The following is a 16,897-nucleotide window of genomic DNA, read 5'->3' as shown; positions in this document are numbered from 1 at the left end:
GACCCATAGAGACCCACAGAGACCCACAGAGACCCACAGTTAGACCTATAAACCCACAGAGACCCACAGTGACCCACAGAGACCCACAGAGACTCATAGAGACCCACAGAGACCCACAGAGACCTACAGAGACTCATAGAGACCCACAGAGACCCACAGAAAGGCATAGAAACCCACAGAGACCCACAGAGACCCACAGAGACCCACAGAGACCCACAGAGACCCATAGAGACCCACAGAGACCCACAGAGACCCACAGTTAGACCTATAAACCCACAGAGACCCACAGAGACCCACAGAGACTCATAGAGACCCACAGAGACCCACATAGACCCACAGAGACCCACAGTTAGACCTATAAACCCACAGAGACCCACAGAGACTCATAGAAACCCACAGAGACCCACAGAGACCCACAGAGACCCACAGTTAGACCTATAAACCCACAGAGACCCACAGAGACCCACAGAGACCCATAGAGACCCACAGAGACCCACAGAGACCCACAGTTAGACCTATAAACCCACAGAGACCCACAGAGACCCACAGAGACTCATAGAGACCCACAGAGACCCACAGAGACCCACAGTTAGACCTATAAACCCACAGAGACCCACAGAGACCCACAGAGACCCATAGAGACCCACAGAGACCCACAGAGACCCACAGTTAGACCTATAAACCCACAGAGACCCACAGAGACCCACAGAGACTCATAGAGACCCACAGAGACCCACAGCGAGACATAGAGACCCATGTAACCCATAGAGACCCACAGAGACCCATAGAGACCCACAAAGACCCACAGAGACCCACAGAGACCCATAGAGACCCACAGAGACCCATGTAACCCATAGAGACCCACAGAGACCCATAGAGACCCACAAAGACCCACAGAGACCCACAGAGACCCATAGAGACCCACAGAGACCCACAGAGACCCACAGAGACCCACAGAGACCCACAGAAAGGCATAGAAACCCACAGAGACCCATAGAGGCCCACAGAGACCCACAGAGACCCACAGAGACCCACAGAGACCCACAGAAAGGCATAGAAACCCACAGAGACCCACAGAGACCCACAGAGACCCACAGAGACCCACAGAAAGGCATAGAAACCCACAGAGACCCACAGAGACCCACACAGACACATAGAGACCCATAGAGACTCACAGAGACCCATGTAACCCATAGCGACCCACAGAGACCCACAGAGACCCACAGAGACCCACAGAGACCCATAGAGACCCACAGTGACCCACAGAGACCCACAGAGACCCCACAGACCCATAGAGACCCACAGTGACCCACAGAGACCCATAGAGACTCATAGAGACCCACAGAGACCCACAGAGACCCACAGAGACCCACGTAACCCCATAGAGACCCACAGAGACCCATAGAGACCCATAGAGACCCATAGAGACTCATAGAGACCCACAGAGACTCATAGAGACCCATAGAGACCCACAGTGACCCACAGAGACCCATAGAGACTCATAGAGACCCACAGAGACCCACAGAGACCCACGTAACCCCATAGAGACCCACAGAGACCCATAGAGACTCATAGAGACCCACAGAGACCCATAGAGACCCACAGAGACCCACAGAGACCCACAGAGACTCACAGAGACCCACAGAGACCCACAGAGACCCATAGAGACTCATAGAGACCCACAGTGACCCACAGAGACCCATAGAGACTCATAGAGACCCACAGAGACCCACAGAGACCCACAGAGACCCACAGAGACCCATAGAGACTCACAGAGACCCACAGTGACCCACAGAGACCCATAGAGACTCATAGAGACCCACAGAGACCCACAGAGACCCACAGAGACCCACAGAGACCCATGTAACCCCATAGAGACCCACAGAGACTCATAGAGACTCATAGAGACCCACAGAGACCCATAGAGACCCACAGAGACTCATAGAGACCCACAGAGACCCACGTAACCCCATAGAGACCCACAAAGACCCACAGAGACCCACAAAGACCCACAGAGACCCACAGTGACCCACAGAGACCCACAGAGACCCACAGAGACCCATAGAGACCCACAGAGACTCATAGAGACCCACAGAGACCCACGTAACCCCATAGAGACCCACAAAGACCCACAGAGACCCACAAAGACCTACAGAGACCCACAGAGACCCACAGAGACCTATAGAGACCCACAGAGACCCATAGAGACCCACAGAGACCCATAGAGACCCGCAAAGACCTACAGAGACCCACAGAGACCCACGTAACCCCATAGAGACCCACAAAGACCCACAGAGACCCACAAAGACCTACAGAGACCCACAGAGACCCACAGAGACCCACATAGACCCACAGAGACCCACAGAGACCCACAAAGACCTACAGAGACCCACAGAGACCCACGTAACCCCATAGAGACCCACAGAGACCCACAGAGACCCACAAAGACCCACAGAGACCCACAGAGACCCATAGAGACCCATAGAGACCCATAGAGACTCATAGAGACCCACAGAGACTCATAGAGACCCATAGAGACCCACAGAGACCCATAGAGACCCACAGAGACCCACAGAGACCCACAGAGACCCACAGAGACCCACAGAGACCCACAGAGACCCACAGAGACTCATAGAGACCCACAGAGACCCACAGAGACCCACAGAGACCCACAGAGACCCACAGAGACCCATAAAGACCCACAGAGACCCATAGAGACCCATAGAGACCCACAGAGACCCACAGAGACCCACAGAGACCCACAGAGACCCACAGAGACCCACAGAGACCCACAGAGACCCATAGAGACCCACAGAGACTCATAGAGACCCATAGAGACCCACAGAGACCCATAGAGACCCACAGAGACCCACAGAGACTCATAGAGACCCACAGAGACCCACAGAGACCCACAGAGACCCACAGAGACCCACAGAGACCCACAGAGACCCACAGAGACCCACAGAGACCCACTAAAACTGTGAACTCGTTTCACTTTACCACCTAAGTACGGTGTCACTGAGCTATGTGTGTACAGAACCATTCGTGTTGTTGTTGTTGTTGTTTACCATTGTTGTTGTTGTTGTTTACCACTCTTGTTGTTGTTGTTGTTTACCATTTTTGTTGTTGTTGTTTACCATTGTTGTTGTTGTTGTTGTTTACCATTGTTGTTGTTGTTGTTTACCATTGTTGTTGTTGTTGTTGTTGTTTACCACTCTTGTTGTTGTTGTTATTGGTTTCAGGTCCCACTGGGTGACGTCCTTCAAGGTGCAGCTGAGCAACGACTCGGTCACGTGGGAGAGCTGCAGCAACTACACGGAGTGCGACGCGGTGAGAGGACGACACCACCACTCACCCACTTAGTCACCCACTCACTCACCCACTCACTCACCCACTCACTCACCCACTTAGTCACCCACTCACCCACTCACTCACCCACTCACTCACTCACCCACTCACTCACTCACCCACTCACTCACCCACTTAGTCACTCACTCACTCACTCACTCACCCACTCACTCACTCACCCACTCACTCACCCACTTAGTCACTCACTCACTCACTCACTCACCCACTCACTCACCCACTCACTCACCCACTTAGTCACCCACTCACCCACTCACTCACCCACTCACTCACCCACTCACTCACCCACTCACTCACCCACTTAGTCACCCACTCACCCACTCACTCACCCACTCACTCACTCACCCACTCACTCACTCACCCACTCACTCACCCACTTAGTCACTCACTCACTCACTCACTCACCCACTCACTCACTCACCCACTCACTCACTCACTCACCCACTCACCCACTTAGTCACTCACTCACTTAGTCACTCACTCACCCACTCACCCACTCACTCACCCACTTAGTCACTCACTCACTTAGTCACTCACTCACCCACTCACCCACTCACTCACTCACTCACCCACCCACTTAGTCACTCACTCACTTAGTCACTCACTCACCCACTCACCCACTCACTCACTCACCCACTTAGTCACTCACTCACTTAGTCACTCACTCACCCACTCACCCACTCACTCACTCACTCACCCACTCACCCACTCACTCACTCACTCACCCACTCACTCACCCACTTAGTCACCCACTCACCCACTCACTCACCCACTCACTCACTCACCCACTCACTCACTCACTCACTCACCCACTCACTCACCCACTCACTCACTCACTCACCCACTCACTCACTCACTCACCCACTTAGTCACTCACTCACCCACTCACTCACTCACCCACTCACTCACCCACTTAGTCACTCACTCACTTAGTCACTCACTCACCCACTTAGTCACTCACCCACTCACTCACTCACTCACCCACTCACTCACTCACTCACTCACTCACTCACCCACTCACTCACTCACTCACTCACCCACTCACCCACTCACTCACTCACCCACTCACTCACTCACTCACTCACTCACCCACTCACTCACTCACTCACTCACCCACTCACTCACTCACTCACCCACTCACTCACCCACCCACTTAGTCACTCACTCACCCACTCACTCACTCACCCACTCACTCACCCACTTAGTCACTCACTCACTTAGTCACTCACTCACCCACTTAGTCACTCACCCACTCACTCACTCACTCACCCACTCACTCACCCACTTAGTCACTCACCCACTCACTCACCCACTCACTCACTCACTCACTCACTCACTCACCCACTCACTCACCCACCCACTCACTCACTCACCAACTCAATCACCCACTCACTCACCCACTTAGTCACTCACCCACTCACTCACCCACTCACTCACCCACTCACTCACTCACTGACCCACTCACTCACTCACTCACTCACCAACTCACTCACCTACTCACTCACCCACTCACTCACTCACTGACCCACTCACTCACTCACTCACCAACTCACTCACCCACTCACTCACCCAATTAGTCACTCACCCACTCACTCACCCACTCACTCACCCACTCACTCACCCACTCACTCACCCACTCACTCACCCACTCACTCACTCACTCACTCACCCACTCACTCACTCACCAACTCACTCATTCAGTCACTCACTCACCCACTCACTCACTCAATCACCCACTCACTCACCCACTCACTCACCCACTCAATCACTCACTCACCCAAACACTCACTCACCCACTTAGTCACTCACTCACTTAGTCACCCACACGCTCACCCACTTAGTCACTCACTCACTCAGTCACTCACCCACATGCTCACTCACCCACTCACTCACTCACCCACTCACTCACTCACCCACTCACTCACCCACACGCTCACTCACCCACTCACTCACCCACACGCTCACTCACCCACTCACTCACTCAGTCACGCACTCACTCACACGCTCACTCACTCACTCACTCACCCACTCACTCACTCACCCACTCACTCACCCACTCACTCACCCACTCACTCACCCACTCACTCACTCACTCAGTCACTCACCCACTCACTCGCTCACCCACTCACTCACCCACTCACTCACCCACTCACTCACTCAGTCACTCACTCACTCACTCACTCACTCACTCACTCACCCACTCACTCACCCACTCACCCACTCACTCACTCACTCACTCACTCACGCACTCACTCAGTCACTCACTTACTCACTCACTCAGTCACTCACTCACTCACCAACTCAATCACTCACCCACTCACTCACCCACTTAGTCACTCACCCACTCACTCACCCACTCACTCACCCACTCACTCACTCACTGACCCACTCACTCACTCACCAACTCACTCACCAACTCACTCACCCACTTAGTCACTCACCCACTCACTCAACCACTCACTCACTCACTGACCCACTCACTCACTCACTCACCAACTCACTCACCCACTCACTCACCCAATTACTCACTCACCCACTCACTCACCCACTCACTCACCCACTCACTCACCCACTCACTCACTCACCCACTCACTCACTCACTCACTCACCAACTCACTCACTCAGTCACTCACTCACCCACTCACTCACTCAATCACCCACTCACTCACCCACTCACTCACCCACTCACCCACTCAATCACTCACTCACTCACCCAAACACTCACTCACCCACTTAGTCACTCACTCACTTAGTCACCCACACGCTCACCCACTTAGTCACTCACTCACTCAGTCACTCACCCACATGCTCACTCACCCACTCACTCACCCACTCACTCACTCACCCACTCACTCACCCACACGCTCACTCACCCACTCACTCACCCACACGCTCACTCACCCACTCACTCACTCAGTCACGCACTCACTCACACGCTCACTCACTCACTCACCCACTCACTCACTCACCCACTCACTCACCCACTCACTCACCCACTCACTCACTCACTCAGTCACTCACCCACTCACTCGCTCACCCACTCACTCACCCACTCACCCACTCACTCACCTACTCACCCACTCACTCACTCACTCACCCACTCACCCACTCACTCACCCACTCACCCACTCACTCACTCACTCACTCACTCACTCACTCACTCACTCACTCACTCACCCACTCACTCAGTCACTCACTTACTCACTCACTCAGTCACTCACTCACTCAATCACTCACTTACTCACTCACTCACCCACTCACTCACCCACTCACTTAGTCACTCACTCACCCACTCACTCACTCACTCACCCACTCACTCACTCACTCACCCACTCACCCACTCAGTCACTCACTCACCCACTCACTCACCCACTCACTCACTCACCCACTCACTTAGTCACTCACCCACTCACTCACTCACTCACCCACTCACTCACCCACTCACTTACTCACTCAGTCACTCACTTACTCAGTCACTCACTCACGCACCCACTCACTCACCCACTCACCCACTCACTCACTCACTCACCCACTCACCCACTCAGTCATTCACTCACCCATTCACTCACTCACCCACTCACTCAGTCACTCACTCAGTCACTCACTCACTCACTCACTCACCCACTCACTCACCCACTCACCCACTCACTTAGTCACTCACTCACCCACGCACTCACCCACTCACCCACTCACTTAGTCACTCACTCACCCACTTACTCACTCACCCACTCACTCACTCACTCACCCACTCACCCACTCAGTCACTCACTCACTCACTCACTCACCCACCCACCCACTCACTCACCCACTCACTCACTCACCCACTCACTCACTCACTCACCCACTCACTCACTTACTAACCCACTCACTCACCCACCCACTCACTCACTCACCTACTCACCCACACGCTCACCCACTCACTCACTCACTCACTCACCCACTCATCCACTCAGTCACTCACTCACCCACTCACTCACCCACTCACTCAGTCACTCACTTACTCACTCACTCACTCACTCACCCACTCACTCACCCACTCACTTAGTCACTCACTCACCCACTCACTCACTCACTCACTCACTCACCCACTCACTCACTCACCCACTCACTCACTCACCCACTCACCCACTCAGTCACTCACTCACCCACTCACTCACCCACTCACTCACTCACTCACCCACTCACTCACCCACTCACTTAGTCACTCACTCACCCACTCACTCACTCACTCACTCACCCACTCACTCACTCACCCACTCACTCACTCACTCACCCACTCACCCACTCAGTCACTCACTCACCCACTCACTCACCCACTCACTCACTCACCCACTCACTCAGTCACTCACTTACTCACTCAGTCACTCACTCACTCACTCACCCACTCACTCACTCACCCACTCACTCACTCACTCAGTCACTCACTCACTCACTCAGTCACTCACTCACGCACCCACTCACTCACTCACCCACCCACTCACCCACTCACCCACTCACTCACTCACCCACTCACTCACCCACTCACTCCCCCACTCACCCACCCACTCACTCGCTCACCCACACGCTCACTCACACACTCGCTCCTCTCTCTGTCTGCCTCTCTCTGCAGATTTTCCGGGGCAACTCGGACCAGGAGACTCCCGTGTTGAACCTGCTCCCAGAGGCGTCTCCGGCGCGCTTCCTACGAATCCTGCCCCTCGCCTGGCACCCGGGCGGACTCATCTGTCTACGCATGGAGGTGTTGGCATGCCCAGTAGCGGGTACGCGAGCTCGCACAGAGACTCACTCATACAGAGACTCACTCGCACAGAGAGCCATAGACTCACTCACACAGAGACCCACAGACTCACTCACACAGAGACCCACAGACTCACTCACACAGAGACCCACAGACTCACTCACACAGAGACCCATAAACTCACTCACACAGAGACCCATAGACTCACTCACACAGAGACCCACAGACTCACCACACAGAGACCCACAGACTCACTCACACAGAGACCCACAGACTCACTCACACAGAGACCCACAGACTCACTCACACAGAGACCCACAGACTCACTCACACAGAGACCCACAGACTCACTCACACAGAGACCCATAAACTCACTCACACAGAGACCCATATACTCACTCACACAGAGAGCCATAGACTCACTCACACAGAGACCCATAGACTCACTCACACAGAGAGCCATAGACTCACTCACACAGAGACCCATAGACTCACTCACACAGAGACCCATAGACTCACTCACACAGAGAGCCATAGACTCACTCACACAGAGACCCATAGACTCACTCACACAGAGACTCACTCACACAGAGACCCATAGACTCACTCACACAGAGACCCATAGACTCACTCACACAGAGAGCCATAGACTCACTCACACAGAGACCCATAGACTCACTCACACAGAGACTCACTCACACAGAGACCCATAGACTCACTCACACAGAGACCCATAGACTCACTCACACAGAGACTCACTCACACAGAGACCCATAGACTCACTCACACAGAGAGCCATAGACTCACTCACACAGAGACCCATAGACTCACTCACACAGAGACCCATAGACTCATCACACAAAGACCCACAGACTCACTCACACAGAGACCCATAGACTCACTCACACAGAGACCCACAGACTCACTCACACAGAGACCCACAGACTCACTCACACAGAGACCCATAGACTCACTCACACAGAGACTCACTCACACAGAGACCCACTCACACAGAGAGCCATAGACTCACTCACACAGAGAGCCATAGACTCACTCACACAGAACCCTAGACTCACTCACACAGAAACCCATAGACTCACTCACACAGAGACCCATAGACTCACTACACAGAGACCCATAGACTCACTCACACAGAGACCCATAGACTCACTACACAGAGATCCATAGACTCACACAGAGACCCACAGGCTCACCACACAGAGACCCATACACTCACCACAAAGAGACCCACAGACTCATCACACAGAGACCCACAGACTCACCACACAGAGACCCACAGACTCATCACACAGAGACCCACAGACTCATCACACAGAGACCCACAAACTCACCACACAGAGACCCATAGACTCATCACACAGAGACCCACAGACTCATCACACAGAGACCCACAGACTCATCACACAGAGACCCACAGACTCATCACACAGAGACCCACAAACTCACCACACAGAGACCCATTGACTCATCACACAGAGACCCACAGACTCACCACACAGAGACCCACAGACTCATCACACAGATATGTTAGACCATTTGAGGCTGAGTCGACCTATGGGAGGCCCGGCACCGCGTCGATCGTTGTCCCACCGCTCCTCCGGCAGACCCAGCCGAGGATTCTTCCTCCTCGGCTGCCCTGGGCAACGCCGAGTCACGTGACCTCCGCCTCGACTTCCAGCACCACAACTACGACTCCATGCGACGGGTGCGGTGGTGGTGGTGGTGGTGCTGGTGGTGGTGGTGGTACAGGGTGGTGGTGGTGGTACAGGGTGGTGGTGGTGGTGTTGGGGGTGGTGGTGGTGGTGGGCAGGGTGTTGGTGGTGGGGGTGGTGGTGGTGGTTGTGGTGCAGGGTGGTGGTTGTGGTGGTGGTGCAGGGTAGTGGTGGTGGTTGTGGTGGTGGTACAGGGTGGTGGTCGAGGGTAAATGGGCGAGGTTTAGGACTGTGACTCATGCAGCTGCAATGGCTGCTTTGTGTACACAGTCCAGACCTCCCCAGAGACCCTGGCTGACAGAGGAGGTGTTCAAGTTGGCTGAGAAAAAGCGACAGGCCCACTCTCATCAGCTACAGCATCCCACGCTGGAGAATGAGGAGGCTTACCGCAGCCTTCGCTCGGAGGTTCGGAGAGCCGTGAGGCGCTGCACGGATGGGTGGTGGTCACGGGTTGCTGAGGAGATGGAGTCTGCCTCAATGGCCCGCCATCACAAATCATGCCCCGTTTGTGCACAGACTGACTTATATGACATGATAACAACAGTCTGGACCACTGGACGGGTTCCGCAGGATTGGAAGGATGCCCTGGTGGTCCCCCTCTTTAAGAAGGGGGACCGCACAGACTGTAACAACTACAGGGGCATCTTACTCCTCAGTGTGCCGGGAAAGGTCCTGGCAAGGATTATTCAACATCGCCTTGCCAGGCACGCTGAGGAGAGGCTTGCGGAGCCCCAATGCGGTTTCAGGAAAGGGCGGTCCTGCACAGATGCCATATTTTCTGTCCGTCTGCTACAGCAGAGGTATAGGGAATTCCAACAAGACCTACATCTCTGCTTTATTGACCTGTTCAATGACTATGATACCATCAGTAGGCCTGGGCTCTGGGTTGTTCTTCGTGCTTTCGGAGTCCCTGACCCTCTGCTCACGCTCATTAAGGACCTTCATGATGGTGAGCGGGCCCGGGTAAAAGTACGTGGCCGGGAGTCAGAGCCTTTTCCTGTACACCTTGGGGTGCGACAGGGATGTCCTCTGGCTCCCACATTATTTAACATCTATTTTGACCACGTAGTTCGTGAAGCCTTCAATAGCTGTACCGGGGTAATTTCCATTTGGTACAGATATAATGGGAGGTTGATCGATGCCCGGGTGCGATCAAGGGATGGCTCCCTATTGGTCAACCACGTTATGTATGCCAATGATTTGGTAATAGCTGCTCATTCAGAGGAGGAGTTGGAGACGCTGCTGCTGAGACTGGAGCGTGCCACTAAGAGGTGGGGCCTTACCATCAGCCCGCCAAAACTAAGCACCTGCCTGGGTATTTTGTACCATTGGACACTCCACCCCCACAACTCCCAATCGGTGATGGGGCAGTTGTGGAGAGAGTGGAGAGTTTCCCATACCTGGGCAGTGTGCTTATGACCAGCTCCAGTTTAACAGCAGAGGTCTCACTCCGAATCAGTCGAGCGGCAATATCTTTTTAACGCTGTGTGGAAGCTATCTGGTCTGTCGCTCCGCACGAAGCTTCAGGTCTTCTCGGCCACAGTCATTCCCTCCTTTCTCTATGCTTGCGAAACGTGGACCCCCATAATGGAGCATCTTCGCCGGTTGGAAACATTTAGGCTGGCCTGCCTACGATCCATCCTGGGTTTAACCTGCAGGCTGGATTGTGTGAGGCTCACCAATCCTTGAAAGATCTGGACAAAGTTCCATCGGTGAGCTCCTTCGGCAGGCAAGGCTGCATTGGCTGGGTCATGTAGCCCGCATGCCCAGCCACCGCATGCCTTAACAGCTTTTGTTCGGCCAGATCGAGGGGGCTAAACGGGCGCGGCATGGGCTAGAGAAGAGATGGAGTGATGTGGTACAGGAGGACATGGAGCTGAGTGGACTTGCCAATGACTGGTACCAGCTGTGTCAAGATCGGCCTCTGTGGAGGAGGCTCGTGAAGGACGCTACTGGGCAGTTGGAGGCAGTCGCCCTCCAGCAACAACGGAGGGCGGAGGCGCGACGCTCACAACAACGAGCGGAGCGCCGGGTGGTTAAAGCACAGCAAGTTGGCACAGTAGGGGGCACAGGTGGTGCATCAGCCAGTCATCTCGGTCATCTCAGTCAGTCGACCCGTGGCACCTGCTGGGTCTGCCCCGTGACCTCCTGCCAGCGGGCGTTCGACACTTCACGTGGCCTCAAGGTGCACATAGCCTGGCACAAGCGTCGTGGTGACGTCACAGCCACTTAGTGGCGAATGGCGGTTGTTGTTGTTTGTGTGTGTCTGTGTGTGTCTGTGTATGTGTGTGTCTGTGTGTGTGAGTCTCTCTCCTCGTCTCACTGTGTGTGTCTGTGTGTGTCTGTGTGTGTGTCTGTGTGTGTGTGAGTGTGTCTGTGTGTCTGTGTGTGAGTGTGTCTCTCCTCGTCTCACTGTGTCTGTGTATGTATGTGTCTGTGTGTGTCTGTGTGTCTGTGTGTGTGTCTGTGTGTCTGTGTGTGTGTGTCTCTGTGCGTGTGTGTATCTGTGTGTGTGTGTCTGTGTGTATATGTGTGTGTGTGTCCGTGTGTGTGTGTATGTCCGTGTGTGTGTGTATGTCTGTGTGTGTGTGTGTCTGTTTGTGTGTGTGTGTCTGTGTGTGTGTTTCTGTGTGTGTGTGTTTCTGTGTGTGTGTGTGTCTGTGTGTGTCTGTGTTTCTGTGTGTGTGTGTGTGCCTCAGTGTGTGTGTCTATGTGTGTGTGTCTGCGTGCGTGTCTCAGTTGATGCGTGCGGTCCAGGCCGAGTGTCCGGACATCGCGCGAGTCTACAGCATCGGACGCAGCCAGGCGGGCCGCAAGCTCTACGCCATGGAGATCTCAGACCAACCCGGCCACCACGAGCCTGGTGCGTGCACCTAGCCTGGCACGAACGAGCCCCGGTCGGTGTGTGTACACCTGTGTCTACACGTGTGTGTACACCTGTAGCTACACCTGTACACACACCTGTATACACACCTGTACACACACCTGTACACACACCTGTACACACACACCTGTACACACACCTGTACACACACACCTACCCACACCTGTACACACAACTGTACACACACACACACCTGTGTACACACAACAACAACATCCGCCATTCGCCACTAAGTGGCGGTGACGTCACCACAACGCTTGTGCACACACACCTGTACACCTGTAAACACACCTGTACACACACACACCTGTACACACACCTGTACACACACACCTACCCACACCTTTACACACAACTGTACACACACACACACACCTGTACACACACCTGTACACACACCTACACACACACACACCTGTACACACACCTGTACACACACCTGTGCACACACCTGTACACACATCTGTACACACACACACACCTGTACACACACACCTGTGCACACACCTGTACACACACACACACACCTGCACACACACACCTGTACACACACCTGTACACACACCTGTACACACACCTGTGCACACACCTGTACACACACACCTACCCACACCTGTACACACAACTGTACACACACACACCTGTACACACACCTGTACACACACCTACACACACACACACCTACCCACACCTGTACACCCACCTGTGTACACACACACACACACCTGCACACACACACCTGTACACACACCTGTACGTGCACCCCACAGGCGAGCCGGAGTTCCGCTACGTGGCCGGCATGCACGGCAACGAGGTGCTGGGTCGCGAGCTCCTGCTGCTGCTCATGCAGTACCTGTGCCGGGCCTACCTGGCGGGCGACCAGCGCGTCCGCTCCCTCGTGGACGGCACCCGCATCCACCTGCTGCCCTCCATGAACCCCGACGGCTACGAGGTCGCGGCCGTCAAGGTGGGACAACGGCGGCAGCTGCTGCCATCGGCCGGCCAACAGCGTCGCGAGTCGCGGGAGGAGTCGTGGGTTCGATCTTGACGCTGAGACTAAGATGTTGACTGCCTCGGCTGGTGTGCAGGAGGTCGTGGGTTCGATCTTGACCCTAAGCCTCAGCTTAAGATGTTGACTACTTCGCCTGGTGTGCAGGAGGTCGTGGGCTCGATATTGACGCTAAGCCTAAGATGTTGACTGCCTCGCCTGGTGTACGGGAGGTCGTGGGTTCCATCTTGACCCTCAGCCTAAGCCTAAGATGTTGACTGCCTCGGCTGGTGTGCAGGAGGTGTCGTGGGTTCCATTTTGACCCGTGGGTTCTATCTTGATGCTAATGTAGTGGTGGTATTGACGTGCGCCGACTGTGACAGTGATGGATCACGGGGCGGCGCGGGGTGCGGGGTTGGGCACGCGTTGTGGGCGTGGTGTGGACGCGCGCGCCGGGAGTGACAGATGACGAGGCGGCGCGGAGTGAGTGGTGGGGCACGATGAGATGTGGGAAGAGAGGATCGTAGCCGGCACCCGGTGATTGGTCGAATAAGTGGGTGCTCGCAGCGACGTCCGCAGGTGGGGTATAAAGGGGGACGCGCGAGAGCACTCGGGGAGAGTTACCCAGTTGAAGACCCGAAGACGGAGCTGAAGACCTAGTGAAGCCGAGTAGCTCAGTGGCGTTAGTCGCCGAGTAGCTAAGTGGATGTTGGTCATCCGAGTAGCTCAGTGGCGTTAGTCGCCGAGTGGCTAAGTGGATGTTGGTCATCCGAGTAGCTCAGTGGGCGTTAGTCGCCAAGTAGCTAAGTGGGTGTTTGTCACCCGAGTACTAAGTGGATGTTGGTCATCCGAGTAGCTCAGTGGCGTTAGTCGCCAAGTAGCTAAGAGGATGTTGGTCATCCGAGTAGCTCAGTGGGCGTTAGTCGCCAAGTAGCTAAGTGGGTGTTTGTCACCCGAGTACTAAGTGGATGTTGGTCATCCGAGTAACTCAGTGGGCGTTAGTCGCCAAGTAGCTAAGCGGGTGTTTGTCACCCGAGTACTAAGTGGATGTTGGTCATCCGAGTAACTCAGTGGGCGTTAGTCGCCAAGTAGAGAAGTGGGTGTTTGTCACCCGAGATACAAAGTAGGTGTTAGTCACCTGTAACCAAGTTTGAAAAATAAAGAGTGTGTTACCCGTGAAGTCGTCTCCCGTGGAGTTACTACATTACAACTGGCGTCAGAAGTAAACCTGTCTTCAAGAAGTATGGACACAAGGAAGACTACCCGTACCCACGAGCGAGGTCGGGATGACGACTGCGTGCCGGGGACACCGACCTCGGGAGTAGAGGACGAGGAGTTGCCGCCGATGCAGCACTTCGCGGTGATGGCCGACGCTCCGCTTGCCTCCGACACCGGCCTCCAGGACGCGCACGCCCGCTTGGCGGAGTTGCTACTCGCCGCCGCTGTCTTGGCCGACATCTCCGTTCCGGCGAGCGGAAAAACGGCTGCGGGGGTCGTGGAGGAAGCGACGGTGGAGGATTCCCGCCAAAGGGCGCTTCGCGCCAAAAGCCTGGAAGTTGCCGCCGTTTTTGGGGGGCCGCCACCGATTGGCGGGAAAGACGGACGCCACGTGGCCGGACACCTCCGCGCAGCGCAGCCCACGTCATCGGCGCGCGCCGGAGCCCTCCATTTTGCGCCTGACAACCGAGCCGACATTTTACACAACTCCAGCGGAGCGCGGGAAAATCTCTCCGACGTCGACGACGATCGGGTCCTCCAGCAAAGATTGCCCGCGCTGTCGGCGTTCAAGGCGGATGGGGGCGACTGGGGAGCCTTCCAACGAAGGTTCCTCGCTCATCAGGAGATGTCGGGGTGGTCCGACACCACTGCCCTGCGTGCGTTGCCAGCGATGCTTGACGACGACGCGCTTGCAGCCTTCACATCTGCTGCAAGGTCGTCCCGCTCTACGCTCCAGGCCGCACTACACCTGATGGCGAAGGTGTTCGGGCCGCCCTCCACGTGCCGCCACCAGTTCTACGATCGGCGGAAGGTGGCTGGGGAAACGACGCTAGCCTACCGCACGGCACTGCTCGCCTTGGCGGACGCGGCTTTTCCCCGCATGGATAAGGAGGGGAAGGACGCCATGGTGACGGAGCAGCTGCTGGTGTTGGCCCACGAGTTGGGGGTCCCCATCAACGTGGCAGACGAGATGGAGATCTGCTCCCTGGCGATCGCCACGAGCATTCACGCGTACGAGGTCCTCAAACGCAAGCCGGGGATCGTCTGCAAATGGCCGGGGAATGCGGCACTGGCCGCCACGATCGCCGAACCTCAGCCAGCTGCGGTGCAGGAGCGGGCCTTCGCTGCACCGTGTCCGGGGGAGTGGAGAACGGGAGGTCGTTCGCCCACACGTTCGCCCCGCAAGCTGGAGCAACCGAAACCTACGACGTCCGTCGTCTGCTACAACTGCGGCCTTCGGGGTCACGTCGCAGCCGGGTGCCGGGCCCCGCGTCCGCGCATCGCAGGACCACGTCGGGACGACGACCAGGGCCACAAGTCGTCCCAACAAAACCCGGCAAGTCGCGGCACCTCACACGTTCGGTCCACAAACACGGCACATTCGGGTCGCCGCTTCGCGGTGGGGGGTTCGCGGCTGGGTGCCGGGGGTTCAATTCGGCGGGGGGGGTCCGTACGCGGCCCGCAAGCAGTCGAGTGGTCCGAATTGGCCCACAGGATCGTGGCTGCGTCAGCCGGGTCGTCCGTGGTAACGGGGTTCATTGACGGGGTTGAGGTCCGGGTGCTTGTTGACACGGGTGCGTCGGCCACCATCATCTCGGACCTTATTTATAACATCCTTCCCGTCCAAAGTAGACCCCTTCTGCCGGTAGATGTGCCATTTTATGCGGCGAATGGGGGATCCCTGGGGATCATCGGCCAGATTCGGGCGACTATTTGCATTGGGGACATTAAATTAGCGGGCCCTATTTTTGTATCATCATCGCTGGCCGTTCCCTGTTTGCTAGGGACGGACTTTTTGTCAAAAATGCCCATCAAAATTCTTATTGATCAGGCCTGCATAGAGCTTCCGTCAGGTCGGCGGGTTGCCTTCTTGTCAAGCCCTATCAAAGTGCGCACGGTTTGTGCGACGGTGCAGGCGCTGGCGACTCACACTGTACGGGTACCCCCGGGATCGCAAATGTTAGTACCCC

General features: G+C 55.5%; 1 protein-coding gene across 1 annotated transcript in view; it reads left to right on the top strand.

Moving 5' to 3' along the window:
* The window catches only part of LOC144952234 (putative carboxypeptidase X1), a 69,395-nt gene that overhangs the window by 19,642 nt on the left and 32,856 nt on the right, over positions 1 to 16,897 (top strand). The window contains exons 5-9 of the mRNA XM_078882658.1: positions 3,243 to 3,330; positions 7,976 to 8,126; positions 9,730 to 9,830; positions 12,577 to 12,700; positions 13,492 to 13,688. Coding sequence (XP_078738784.1) covers positions 3,243 to 3,330; positions 7,976 to 8,126; positions 9,730 to 9,830; positions 12,577 to 12,700; positions 13,492 to 13,688 — 661 coding nt within the window. The remainder of the gene's footprint in view (positions 1 to 3,242; positions 3,331 to 7,975; positions 8,127 to 9,729; positions 9,831 to 12,576; positions 12,701 to 13,491; positions 13,689 to 16,897) is intronic.

This window comes from Lampetra fluviatilis, chromosome 66 (genome assembly GCF_964198595.1).
Source record: "Lampetra fluviatilis chromosome 66, kcLamFluv1.1, whole genome shotgun sequence".
Taxonomy (NCBI): domain Eukaryota; kingdom Metazoa; phylum Chordata; class Hyperoartia; order Petromyzontiformes; family Petromyzontidae; genus Lampetra; species Lampetra fluviatilis.
This window is presented reverse-complemented; position numbering and strand designations above follow the sequence as displayed.